At 35.2% G+C, this 12,872-nt stretch overlaps 2 protein-coding genes across 14 annotated transcripts in view; both read right to left on the bottom strand.

Moving 5' to 3' along the window:
* The window catches only part of LOC109044839 (calcineurin-binding protein cabin-1-like), an 84,930-nt gene extending 83,211 nt beyond the window's left edge, over positions 1–1,719 (bottom strand). For 7 of the 9 annotated variants that reach the window (XM_042762746.1, XM_042762751.1, XM_042762752.1 and 4 more), the window contains exons 1-2: positions 1,612–1,716; positions 231–326 (exon numbers count right to left, since the gene is read on the bottom strand). In XM_042762746.1, coding sequence (XP_042618680.1) covers positions 231–326; positions 1,612–1,617 — 102 coding nt within the window. In that variant the 5' untranslated portion in view covers positions 1,618–1,716. Of the gene's footprint in view, positions 1–230; positions 327–456; positions 502–1,469; positions 1,582–1,611 lie in introns of those variants that run through there. The other 2 variants (XM_042762747.1, XM_042762748.1) reach the window with 2 other exon arrangements.
* Positions 1,720–4,122: 2,403 nt separating this feature from the next.
* LOC109087815 (centrosomal protein of 78 kDa-like) lies at positions 4,123–12,064 on the bottom strand. Of its 5 annotated transcripts, none has more exons than XM_019102008.2 (16): positions 11,928–12,050; positions 11,722–11,847; positions 10,502–10,762; positions 10,092–10,258; positions 9,576–9,648; positions 9,286–9,389; positions 8,963–9,137; positions 8,770–8,883; positions 7,588–7,652; positions 7,391–7,484; positions 7,212–7,314; positions 7,006–7,048; positions 6,734–6,871; positions 4,761–4,838; positions 4,509–4,663; positions 4,124–4,349 (listed from the first exon to the last, which is right to left on the bottom strand). In XM_019102008.2, exons 3-16 carry the CDS (start codon positions 10,755–10,757, stop codon positions 4,172–4,174), a joined length of 1,743 nt encoding a protein of 580 aa, XP_018957553.2. In that variant the 5' UTR covers positions 10,758–10,762; positions 11,722–11,847; positions 11,928–12,050; the 3' UTR covers positions 4,124–4,171. The 5 variants fall into 5 exon arrangements, with proteins under 5 accessions (XP_018957557.2, XP_018957553.2, XP_018957552.2 ...); XM_019102007.2 differs by having other exon boundaries at positions 11,722–11,813; positions 11,928–12,034; XM_019102012.2 differs by lacking the exon at positions 11,722–11,847 and having other exon boundaries at positions 4,123–4,349; positions 11,983–12,060.
* Positions 12,065–12,872: the final 808 nt, after the last annotated feature.

Raw genomic sequence — 12,872 nt, 5'->3', positions numbered from 1 at the left:
AATGAGAAGGAAACAGTTATATTGCAATGAACAATTTTATTAACCGTATAAAGCCTGCTGTATCGTATTTGATATGCAAAAAGGCCTCTAAATGATCAGCATGACCATAACTGATGAAAATGCTTTCATGTACATTTTGCCAAAAGGTTCAATAAACAGTTCAGCTGCTATTCATATGTCAGGGTTAAAAACAAGATAAAAAGTTATCTGTTTGAAAGCATCTGGCTCACCTGGGCTTCCTTTGTTTGACTAGGTTTAGCGCTTTTGAAGGCATCTTCATGCTCATCCGCAGCCTGAGACGCTGCGTTCAGAGCAGCTATCCGGATCTGGGATTTGTAGAAGATACATGAACACAGAGAACAAATGAAATGAACAATATGACAGAAGCAGGTCAGACGCTCGTTTGAGGCTGTTCAGGTCAATCTAACAAAGCATAAAACACATGAAGTGACTTACCATGTTTCTTATTTATTAAGGATCATTCATTCAGATCATCAGCATCTGTTGTGGTGCAACATAATAAAAAGTAAAAAAAAAAAAAAAACTGGATCATAACCCTGAATTATTACGTGACTATTACCAAAAAAAATTAAAAAATAAATTGACATTAAATTGAAAAAGCAGTGCTGGTTTATAACATCTCTCTCCTCTCATATAATATGTTTTATATAGAAAAAGACTTGACCACACAATGTCAGTCAGAATCTAGTACAGAAATGCATGAAAATATATGATATTGACATACCGTATTACTCTATATCCTCACAGCTCTACACATTTATTGATAATCCTAATTTAGAAAAGGGGCATTTTGAAAGATTTTCAGTAAATGCATTATTGATGCAAATAATCATTTTTCTCATCAACAAGTACACATGGAACTGGTTATATCTATGCATACAACTAGTTTTTATGTGAACGTTTTATGTGACAGTCGACAGAATAAATCGCATTATCTACAATTTACACTTACCATAATCAAGATGCTATTTAATGATTCAAGCAAACAGTAACCACCGCTGTTTACACTAAGCATTAATTTATTTAACTTTTTTTTTTACACTTTTATGTTATAATTCACTTCATGCATTTGTACAGGATAGTTTAGCCTCAGCAATGGGACAAGATTACCCCCTTTAAGATTTACAGTGCTGTGCTATAACAATCAAACTGGCCTGTGTTTCCATTTCTTCAGAAAGTATGTTGCATATTCTAAACTCAATAACATGCCAATAAAAGTACATTGTTCTTGAGGAAGCATTTTCCCCAATACGACACATTGTGTATTGATGGGAATCATGGCAGATTCCATTGCTAGCTTGATAAACAAATGCAAAAGAACCCATCAGATGCTTCGCAAACATCAAAACGACGGTGTTGCTGCACACATCGGTTGTGTTATTGTTATCAGCCCCATTCAATAACAACAACAACAGGCTAACTATGCTAGCAGCAGAAGCCCAGCTGACCTTACAAAGCTACAGCGGTTCCATTTAACGCTCAATTTCCTGATACTTTATAAAAGTGGAATACTTTCGCCATGAGCCCAGCTGCAAAGCTGTGTTTTGTGTTTGCGTGTTTGTTGTTTTTTGATGGAGAGCTGCTACTTACCAGCATGATCTTCTGCACGGAGGAGAGTCGCTGAGGTGAGGTCAGTGTCGAGCGCTCCGATTGGACGAGCGAGCACACGCGCGTCCGCAAACAGCCAATCTGATCTCAGATCTCAGTCTTCAACGTCCTGTTTCTCAAATTGTTCGAGAGATTAAATAAAAGATAAAAATAAATAAAAAAAATTTTTTACATAAAAGTAACAATTAAAGTTTAAAATAGTAAAAAAATTAAAGTAATTAATTACTTTTAAATTTATAAGAAATATCTGAGTTACATTGTTTTCCCATTTATTCACTGACAGCTCTCCTGTGATGACAGAAATCGGGAGTGAGTTTTAATTTAACTTTTGATGTGAAAGGGCCTTTACAGTTGCCAAAAAATATAACTTTTCGGTTTTTGTTATTGGGAAATGAATGAGCAAGCCCAGCTCAGGTGACCAAAAGTACCACAAAATTAACATAATGCATTACTTTCCATAAAAAGTCACTTGCAGTTAGTTACTTTTTATGGATTAACGCAATATTGTAATGCATTACTTTCCCCAGCACTGCTTATTAATAGATGACTGCCTAATGACTGATTTTACTTATTAAAATATAACTAGTTTAAAATATTCATAAACTATTTAAATAGTTTAAAATAATTGATATTCCATTTTAGCAATGTTTTATCAATACATAAGGAATGTATTAATTTTCTTTTAATTGTCAAACTTCTAATGTGCATGACATTTTTCAAAAGCCATTAAATAATAATAATAATAATAATAAAGTGTGAATAGTATTTCTGAATCAAATAGCACACTGGCAAATTCAAAGACTACATTTAACATTTAATGTCATTCTGAAAAAAATCAAGCATTGCATTAGACAGGTCATATGGGATGTGCAAAAACTGGTTTATATTCAAATGAAAAATTATTTATAGAAAAATCAGGTCAACAATTAGCAGATGGATGTATTTAATCAACCACAAATATCAATCAATTTAGCAATCCCACAAAAATCTACTAAAAATAGATATAATAAGCTTAGTGTCACTGAACTGCAAACATACTATAATTAAAAAGACATAGTCTATAAATCTAAACAGCATTAATATCCATGAATAAACCACATATTGTACCTGGAATGACATGCAGCACTCCAACTTTTCAGACAAACATATAATAGGATTATAACAAGTAATTTACAGTCTCAGCATAACTCTCCGTATACAGTGGACAGGTCAAGATGAGAGCAGCAACAGATATTCAACCTGTTCCCCAGAAGCTCTTTACATGAACCTGATTCAGCTCTAAAACCCAATCAATCCAGCAGCGCCTCTCTGGCCTCTTGAAGCACTCTGTCTGCCTGAACCCGACTGAGACAGACTAGACGCTCTCGAGTTAAGAGCCGAGCACACTCCGGAGGATCCATTCCTTCTCTACTACAGAACACAAACACAGACAGAGCCATACCCCCCACCACACCACTGCCGGTTTGAAGGGTCCGGTGACTCTCTGCTCCTCTCAGGGGCCTCAAACTCAAGCGGCTCCTGTAAAGGTGGAGGGGAGGCACAACACAAGCTGACTGGACTCAGAGGCACTTCCTGTTGAGAATGAGGCCGGGGAATGTCTTCAGTGTTAGCAGGAGGTTCTGAATGAGTCCCTGATCCACCATCAGTGAAGTCATCAAACAAATAATAAAAAATAGAAAAAATAAAAAAAATGTAGTTAAATAATAATAAATGTAATTATTAAAATAAATAAATTATCATGCTACCATTCATAAGTTTGGGGTTGGGAAGATCTGTAACTGTTTTTCAAAGAAGTGTCTTATGCTCACCAAGGCTGCGGTTATTTCAATGAGAAAAAACAACTACAACAGTAATATTGTGAAATATTATTACAATTTGAAATAACTGTTTTCTATTCTAATATATTTTAAAATGTAATTTATTCCTGTGATGTAAAGTGTTGATTAATATAAATGTTGAAAACAGTTGTGTTGTCCAGAAAACCTGATAATATACTGATAGATAGAGAGAGAGAGTGCGTATCTTGTAATATATACATAAACATACATCATACATATATTTCATGTACTCTCTGCACAAATCTGTATACACTGGATTGATTTTAATAACTGATGTACCTTCCTATAGGAATATACAAGTATCGGATCGGGACTCTGTATCGGCAGATACTCAGTATTCAGTGACTCGATGATGATGATGACTGAAATTTGGTGGAAACATTTTTCATTTTTTTATCTTTCATCTTTCATTAATTAAAAAATTCAAAAAGAACTGCATTTATTTGAAAGAGACACTTTTTTTTTGCATTATAAATGTCTTTATTGTAATTTTTTCACAATTTTTATTCAAGGTATATTGATGAAAAAAGTAACAAATATATAGAAAAATAAAAGTAAAAATAGAAACTTTGTGTGTGTGTATATAAACAATATTAACATGAATTTAAAAATGTATTTCCTTTTAAAAAAATATCTTACTAACCCCAAACTTTTCAACGATCTTTAATAAAATAATGATTCTTGATTTGTATTAAATAATTCTTTTAATTTGTCTTGCTTCTCTGATTTCTACTCACTGCTAAGCTCTCCCTCCTCTCCTCATTTCTCTGGCTCTCTTGGTCGGCGTGTGTCCTTGTCCTCTCTGTTGAGGAGAGCTGAGGATGTCCAAGAAGCCCAAAGTCTGACTGGTCTATTCCAGCCATTGACGCAAACTGGCCAAGCCTAACATGCAGCAACAAATTACCAATTAATCCCAATTACATTTTCAAAGATTCAACATTTTAAAAATACGAATTTGGCATCAAGACTTTTGATGAAAAAAGGCATAAAACAGTAATGCCTAAATCCGTCAGTAGATGTAAACCGTGAGACCAGACAGACCCAGCGTCTTTCAGCAGGTCCAAGAATGCGTGGAATTTTTGGAAGGAGGATTCGATGCTTTCCAGCACATGTTCGTCCTCCAGAACAGAGGCGCTGAGATGGGCTTCAGACAGGGATTGGTTCAGACTCCGTAAACGCTCATTCTCCAGCTCCAGCTGCAGGAAGAGACGTATTAATATACAGCCACGTAACTTTTACTCTCTGAAATGTTATTATTAATATTTCAAACTGAATAACTGGGGATACTTGTACCTCCACCAGGCGAGAGTTGGTTTTCAGCCTGTTGTTCCTCTCCTCCGTCAGCCTCAGTCGACACTCTTCCAGCTCAACCTGATGGTGAAGGGAGAAACTGCATATTTTATCCTTTTTATATACAGTACAGTGGAACTAAACCATTTAAAGGTGCTGTATGTAGGATTGACACCTAGTGGTTAAAGTAGGTATCGCAGTCCAAAATTCAAAATATTGGAGAGGGTTTTTTTCACCTGGCCCCTCCTCCTCAGACTTGATGCACACGCAGGTTGCCAGATTGATGATGAATGAAATGAAATAAGCTGTGTTTTCCCATCAACCAACCCAGAGTGCAGGGTAAACGGCAGTGGGCGGGTTTCGCACACACTTGAACGATGAAACCCAACTGAAGTAGCATAGATAAACATCTTAAATATCTAAACATTTTATGGTATTTATAATATTTTTTTGCATGTCATTACATTAGAAAAAAAAATAACAAATCGCCAAATAATAATAATATTTTTTTGCATGTCATTACATTAGATTACAAAATATCAAAGCGCCATATTCAACTTTGGCCTTTTTTTTAATATAATCACCAAAAAATTGGAACTTTTTGTCATGACATCATTTATACTTTTCACGAATTATATTTGCTATTTTTCTGATGTCCTGGACTTTCAGTCTAACTATGGAAAGTAGTTAAAAAATTAGCATTATTACATGATTATTACATATTTCACTATAATAATCTAAACCGAAAGAAATAAGCATAAACTATTACCATATTTATTGTATGAAAATTATTTATACATTTCTCAAAACATTTGAAGGCCCAGTCATTTACAACCGATCCGAATATTTTCAAGTTAGTGTACTTGTTTACAGCAGTTAGCAGTAAGTAGATGAAGTATCTAATCAACTGCTAATTTTGACTAATTATGCAAAGTGTTTTTTTATTATTTAATTGTGTGCATTTAGAATACATACAACACTAACTGTAAAATTAGCCATTTATGTTACAAATGTCATTTAACCCACCATAATTTCCCCTACTAAAAGGTTTTAACCTATACAAATACATCATATGAGAAGCACTGGAAACGTTCATGATGTTCAGTACTGAAAAACTGAGGGAAAGAAACAGTCATGTGACGCATGCTGGAAAATGTTAGTGGACAAATGAAATAAACCGTTTGAAAAGTGTGTTTTAAAGGGACAGTTCACCTAAAGATGTAAATTTGCTGTTAATTAACTGAGGCCATCCAAGATGTACATGACTTTTTTTTTTTTTTTTTTGAGTAGAACAGTAAAGAAAATCTTTATGAAACCGTGGTCCTTGATGATTAAAAAAAAATGAAAGGCAGTGTCTACTTGCACTTTGAGAGTCATATACAAGCAACACAACATGTTCAGTTCACAACGAATCGTTGTTTTGAACCGGTTCTTTTTAGTGAACTAGTTAATATTACTGAACCGTCTGAAACAGTTTGCAGCTCGAGCAGCACAGATTGACAAGTTACTCAATCAAAACTCAGTTTCGGACATTCCTGACAGTCCTGACAGTCACTCCGACTCAAAATGAGACAAAACACCAGAGTATATGATCGTACGAAGCTGGTTTTTGCCGTTCCTCCAACAGTCACTGACCTGAGAACTGATGAGCTGCTGATAATGTTGTAAATAATCTTCAGCTTCTTGCACAGACTGATCGGTTCGCTTCATCAGACTTCGATAAATCATCAGGAACCACGAGTATTCATTTTGTGTTGCCTTGATATGCTTTTTTGACTCTCAAAGTGACGGCAGCTGTTGACTTGCATTTTATGAATCACCAATCACCACGGATCCAGCTAAAAATCCTTTCTGTGCTACTGAATCCATGTGACCAAGTATCAATAGTATCTCGTAACTAAAGAGAAAATTGTTTTCTAGCTCTCTTAATATAAACACATGACAGAGAACCACTGGATGGGCTGTAACTGTGGCACCTGTAATCGATTATTCTCTCTCTGCACTCGTCTGAACTGGTAGCTAGTGATTTTCTCCTGAGGACTCGGTACATCTGCAGCATCCACCTCCTCTGACTCTGACTCCGTCTCCATGGTTACGCGCACAGAGGAGGCGTTCTGATGAAGAAAACCATCATGACATCCTCAACACATTCTACATTAACAATAATTAACAAGTCGCTCTACTGAATGTATAAATATCAATGCAAATCGATTTACATGAAGGAATTTAGCAGTGAAACAGTCCTTACTTGAAAGCTCTGGTCTGTCAGCCCATCAGCCTGTGATGCACCTCTTTATGGGCAGACAAACAGAGACACATTTATGCATTTTACTGACTTGAATGGAAAAGCAGAAGGATTGCTTCTCACACATTTGAATGCATTCTGGAAGAGTTCCTGTCTAACCCGTCTGAAATCTATCCTAAGACTGATATCGCTAACATCTCTGTGCTCACCTTTGTAAGCCAGCCCGTGCAGCAGTGCGCCATGGGACGTACCCCACTGAACCAGGCCGAGGAGGCCTCCACACAGAGTTTACAGAGGAGGACCGGCGAGAGCCTGCAGAAAACAACTTTAAAAAGTCAAAAAGAATATAAAGAACAGGAAAAAAAAATAGCCAAAATACTGCACATACTAATGCGATATGTGGCTTTTCCTGCATTCTTCCTCCTCAGCTGCCGTGACTGATCAAGAGCGCTTTTAGGAGAAGGAGGTTTAAGCCAAAGATACTGAAACACAACACATCAACAATGAGTTCATGTAGCCAAGAAACAACAGATTCATTTAACATCGAATAATCGAAAACATTTAAAGATGCAAAAGTTTTCAGACCTGTGAGTCATGGCTTTTAGTGTTGATGAGAACTTTTTTGAGCACTGCCTTCACCACATTATTATCTATGACGCAAGCAAAGAATATGACAAAGTAATGTGAACGAACTCGTTGTCTCAGGGTGCAAGTGCTGACCAGGTGCCTTTCATCATTTTGTAATATAATGCATTTCAAAATGCATCAAAATATTCAATGAGACAAAAAGTATAGTAGCATTCAACAGTTTGTAAGAAGTCAGTAAACCTTTTTGAAGACTTTTATTCGGCAAGAAATTGACTTGAACGGAACAAAACAAAACAAAAAAGAGAGTAAAGAGATTCATAAAGTCACAAAAGATTTCTACTTGAAAGATTTCTACAAAAATATGTAGCTGCACAACATTAAACAAAATTCATAATAATCATAAGACACTGAAGACTGAGTAATGATGCTGAAAATACAGCTGCGCATAACAGAAATAAAAACAAATGAAATTTTAATATATATATATATATATATTGCATCACAGGAATATAAATTTTAATAACATATTCATATTACATAATTATATATATATATATATATATATATATATATATATATATATATATTATATATATATATATATATATATATATATATATATATGTATATATATGTATGTATGTATGTACACTACCAGTCAAAAATTTTTGAATGGTAAGATTTTTTATGTTTTTAAAGAATGCTCAAAATCAGCAAACACAGTAATATTGTAAAATATTTTTACTATTTAAAATAACTGCTTTCTATTTGAATATATTTTAAAATGTAATTTATTCCTGTGAGTCAAAGCTGAATTTCCAGCATCATTACTTCAGTTCTTAGTGTCACATGATCCTTCAGAAATCATTCAGATCTGCTGATTTGCTGCTCAAGAAACATTTCTGATTATTATTACTACATTTATTTTTATATATATATATATATATATATATATATATATATATATAAATATTAATATAGTATATATGTATATTATATGTTCATTTAAATTTAACAGTCTTCTTGTGTGACTGTTCTTCTAATCAGTGTCTTTGTGAGCATAAGAGACTCATTTAAAAAAAAAAAAAAAAAATCCAAGCTTTTGAACGGATGGTAGCACTGTATTGTACGGCTCACTGTAGTCAGAGTAGTTGTGTATCAATGCTTTGGATCAATCACCGATCAGTGGGTTTCTCCTGATGTCAAGCACACACAGAGTGGAATTGGACTGAAGCATCTGCTCTAGAACTTGAGCTCCTTCGTTAGAGATCCCGCAACGCTGCAGGTCCACCGCTGGGGGAATATAATGTAAAAATGTGAGTGTGTATGTGCTTCTGAATATATATGTGTGTGTGTGTGTGACTTCTCACACCTTTGACCCACAGGTCCTCTGTAAGCTCGCGGGCGAGTGCCATCACTCCTCTGTCTCCGATCAGGATGTTGTCATTGAGAGTAATTCTGCGCAGTCCGCTCATGGCTTCAAACTCGGCTCTCCTGTAGCGTAACGTCTCCACCCACGCAGTGCTATGCCGTCTCATTGCATGGTGCTAAAAAAACAGATGAACCTTATGAATTTGAGAAGATATATCATGACAAGCATTTCATTTTTTTTTATTCACAGGTTATTCTTTTGGAGGAGAATTATTTAGGAAACTTTTTCAGGAATGAATCATGCTAACAAAAGTTCACTTGTACCTTTATGATGTTCGCCATATGCTCTGCTCCCTGCCACGTAATATTACAGGAAGTGAAATCCACTGTCTTAATCGTTGAGGAATATTTCACACTCTGACAGATGACTGATTGACAGAACCATATAACAAAAGAAAAGTTTTTGCATTAATAAATAACACATAAAATAATACATTCAAAAATATATTAATAATCTCAATTAAGCTTCTCACATGTAATGAATGGCATTATCCTGATGCCAAAACAAAAAACATTTAAAAGTAATCATAATCTGTCTGATGACTTTAACTCACCTTCCAAACCTTGATCTGCAATTGGACAGTGTGCTAAAGACAGATGCTCCAATGACACACTCTTAGCTAAACCCTGAAGGGAAATAACAACGTTAATGCAACAAGTTCTCAAAAGTTCTCAAACAACACATAAAAAAAGATTAAATTATTTATTTTAATTTTTCAGTTTATATTTAATAATTAAATAAATATAAACTGAACAATAAAAATTTAACAATACAAGTTAAAATTAAAACAAATAAAACAAATTTAAACATAAATAAATCACTAAAAACATCATAAATAAATAAATATATAAATAACTTAGACAAAGAAATAAAACATTTAAAAACAAAAAATGAATGAGGCATTTATATAAAATAAAATAAAATGCTTAAAAATACATCATAAATAAAACAAATAAATAAAATAAAAATAAGTAAAGCAAAAATTAATTAATAAATTAACTGATTAAAAACAAAAATACACACACATAAAATACTCAATATCAAAGAGAGGCTAAATATTTCACTCAACCTTGGTGAGAACTGTGAGGTCTCTTTCTCTCAGAGGCAAACCTTGCAGCTGAAGGGTCTTTAGGCTGCTTGACTCACACATGCATTTTTGCACAGCCTTGCACAACTGAAAAGTCATATTCTTGGAATGAATCACAGGGATCTTCTTCTTATGAGACCTGTAAGAACCTAACAAGATAAAGACTCTCCATCATAATAAGATTCACCACACTGATGGATTTTGGTGAACTAGGACAGCCATACTATGCATTTCTTTGCCACTTACTTGTATTACTTTAATAAATGATAACTAGTGCTGGACTGTACAAATTTTCTAGATGTCATGCAGTACATTAGAAAACATTTACAACAGATGCTTTTTAAACACTGTGCACTATAATAGATGTAAAACAGACACTGTGTGTAACTAACTGTGAGCTGCAGTGCTGGTGAGGTGGCAGCTCTTGACAGCAACATGCTGGAGGTGTTTGTTGATGGCGAGGGCTGACAGGATGGGTGTCCAGTCCGCTAGACTGATGTGATCAGGGTTAAACTCTAACATCCCCCGACTCAGGCTGGCTTTCACCGCACGGACAGGAGCTGATCCCTGAGCCGCACACACATGATCATAGTAACCTTCAAAATCCTGAGCGCCTCTCCGACGGATCTGCGCTGGTTCCAGCATCATGCGACCTAAACCAAGACAAATAATGGAAAAATGTAAGATCTGGGGTCGAATCTAAAAGTGAACAATGACCATTGTGTGCTAGAGAAGGGCACAGACATCAAAAAAAAAAAAAAAGGATTTTCCTTGATTAAATGTGAACTTGTAGTGTACTTCAAATCTCAAAAGTATATTTAAAAATAAGTGCTGATAATATAACATTAATGAAATAAAGAGAGCATATTCATGACTGTTTCTTAACACTTCATATTAAATTCAAATGAAAAGTTTTACTTTGTCATGTTTTACAGAAGAACACTTATGTTGATGTTTTGACTAACACATTAAAGCACATGTAAAGTACTTGATTATCATTTTAACTGTAGTGTGTGTGTTTTTTCAATATTACATTTAAAGCTAATATATTTAATTGTATTAAATGGCAGCTACATCATTACAAATATTACGCATATATTTAAAAACAGCATGTAAAGGTGCACTTAAGTGGTTCAAAAAAGCACTCTAAAGTACCTTAATGTATTTAATACAAATGTAAAGCATAATACATAAACATGATAGGGTTTTTTAAAGGTAGTTTTACAGGTACAGTACCACAGACAGAGTGACAGTGAAACAATGCATGCGTAATGTATTATAATGCACTGCATAATAAACATGATGTTAAGTATGCATTATTTGCATAATAAAACATGATAGGGTTTTTTAAATACAGTTACACAACCACAGAAACACAGACAGAGAAAAATTAAAAAGTACAATTGTTTTACAGGTACAGTACCACAGACAGAGTGACAGTGAACAGTTATAATGTAGAATTAAAATAGAATTAAATGAAGTGGGTGCAGAATGCGTCCACGTTAATCTCTGCTTTTGTTATAAATCTAGTGTAAATCAAAGCATCAGCTACACTTAACATTAGTAATGCAGAAGCCCTGTCTCTGCTGTCAAGAAAACAGATCTCACTTACTCTTCAGATCCTGGAAGCTGAAGACTGAACTCACATCGATATACAAAAACTCGCCAGAAATAGCTCGTTTGTTCAGGATATTCCTCAAAACTCTACCAGCGACAGGTTTAGCGTTATGATGTGCATCTGTAATAACAATCACGAATGCTGTCTAAGCTTCAGCAGAAGCGGGTTAGAGCTGATCTGAAGTGTTGAGCGTTTGTTACCTGTTTGTTAGAGCTGTTGTCGTGGTTTCTACTCTAGAGACTGATGATAAATCACCAGAGAGTCAAAACAAACCGCGGCGATTTGAAAGAGAAGCAGCGTCTCCTTCTGCGCGTCAAACTCCGTCTGCGCGTCTGCTCTCAGCGCCCCCTGCCGGCGGGAGATTCACTACAGCGCCTCTTAAAGGGGTAGTTCACCCAAAAAAGAAAATGATGTTGAATTGAATTGATGAATTGATGTTTATCTGCTTACCCCCAGGGCATCCAAGATGTAGGTGACTTTGTTTCTTCAGTAGAACGCAAACAAAGATTTTTAACACAAACCGTTGCAGTCTGTCAGTCATATAATGTAAGTGGATGGCTTTGAGAGTCAAAAAAAAAAAATACACAAACAAAACCAAATTAAACCCTGCGGTTCGTGACGTAACACTGATGTGTAAAGACACAAAACGATTGGTCTGTGCAAGAAACTGAACAGTATTTATATGTTTTTTTAATTCTGATTCACGCAATGTCCGAACTGTTCGAACTGTCCTGAGAGCATTCTAAACAGCAGGTGCGTGACCGTGACACATCTTCTTCTTCTTCTTGCTTTACAGCAGATTGCAGACTTATAAGTGCATTACTGCCACCAAATGGACCATTGACACTCTAGTCTCGCGCAGCCAGACCTTTAGACTGACGGCTGAAAGTCTGGAATCCATGGCAGCTTTCATTTGCCAAGTCCCACTCATGAGTCTGTTTGACTGACGTCACAGTTCGTTTCGTTCATCGTCACATTTTGGGGCGTGGAAATGTCGCCACAATAACAGACCAGTGTGTACAATTTTCAGACATGATTTAAAGATTCTGTAGATGTAGAAGCCAGATATGTCGCCCATTTTGACTAACATAGACAGCATTTCTGCAACCATAATAAAAAATAAAGGTAAACAGTCACAACCTTGC

The sequence above is a fragment of the Cyprinus carpio genome, chromosome A8 (assembly GCF_018340385.1).
Source record: "Cyprinus carpio isolate SPL01 chromosome A8, ASM1834038v1, whole genome shotgun sequence".
NCBI lineage: Eukaryota > Metazoa > Chordata > Actinopteri > Cypriniformes > Cyprinidae > Cyprinus > Cyprinus carpio.
This window is presented reverse-complemented; position numbering and strand designations above follow the sequence as displayed.

Coding starts and splice junctions, on each gene's coding strand:
- LOC109087815 (XM_019102010.2), bottom strand. CDS start 10,757: ATGATGCTGGAACCAGCGCAGATCCGTCGGAGAGGCGCTCAGGATTTT. Junction 9,390..9,575: donor TGCAGATCAAGGTTTGGAAG/GTGAGTTAAAGT, acceptor TCTGTCAATCAG/TCATCTGTCAGAGTGTGAAA. Junction 7,049..7,211: donor GCACGGGCTGGCTTACAAAG/GTGAGCACAGAG, acceptor CTGCCCATAAAG/AGGTGCATCACAGGCTGATG.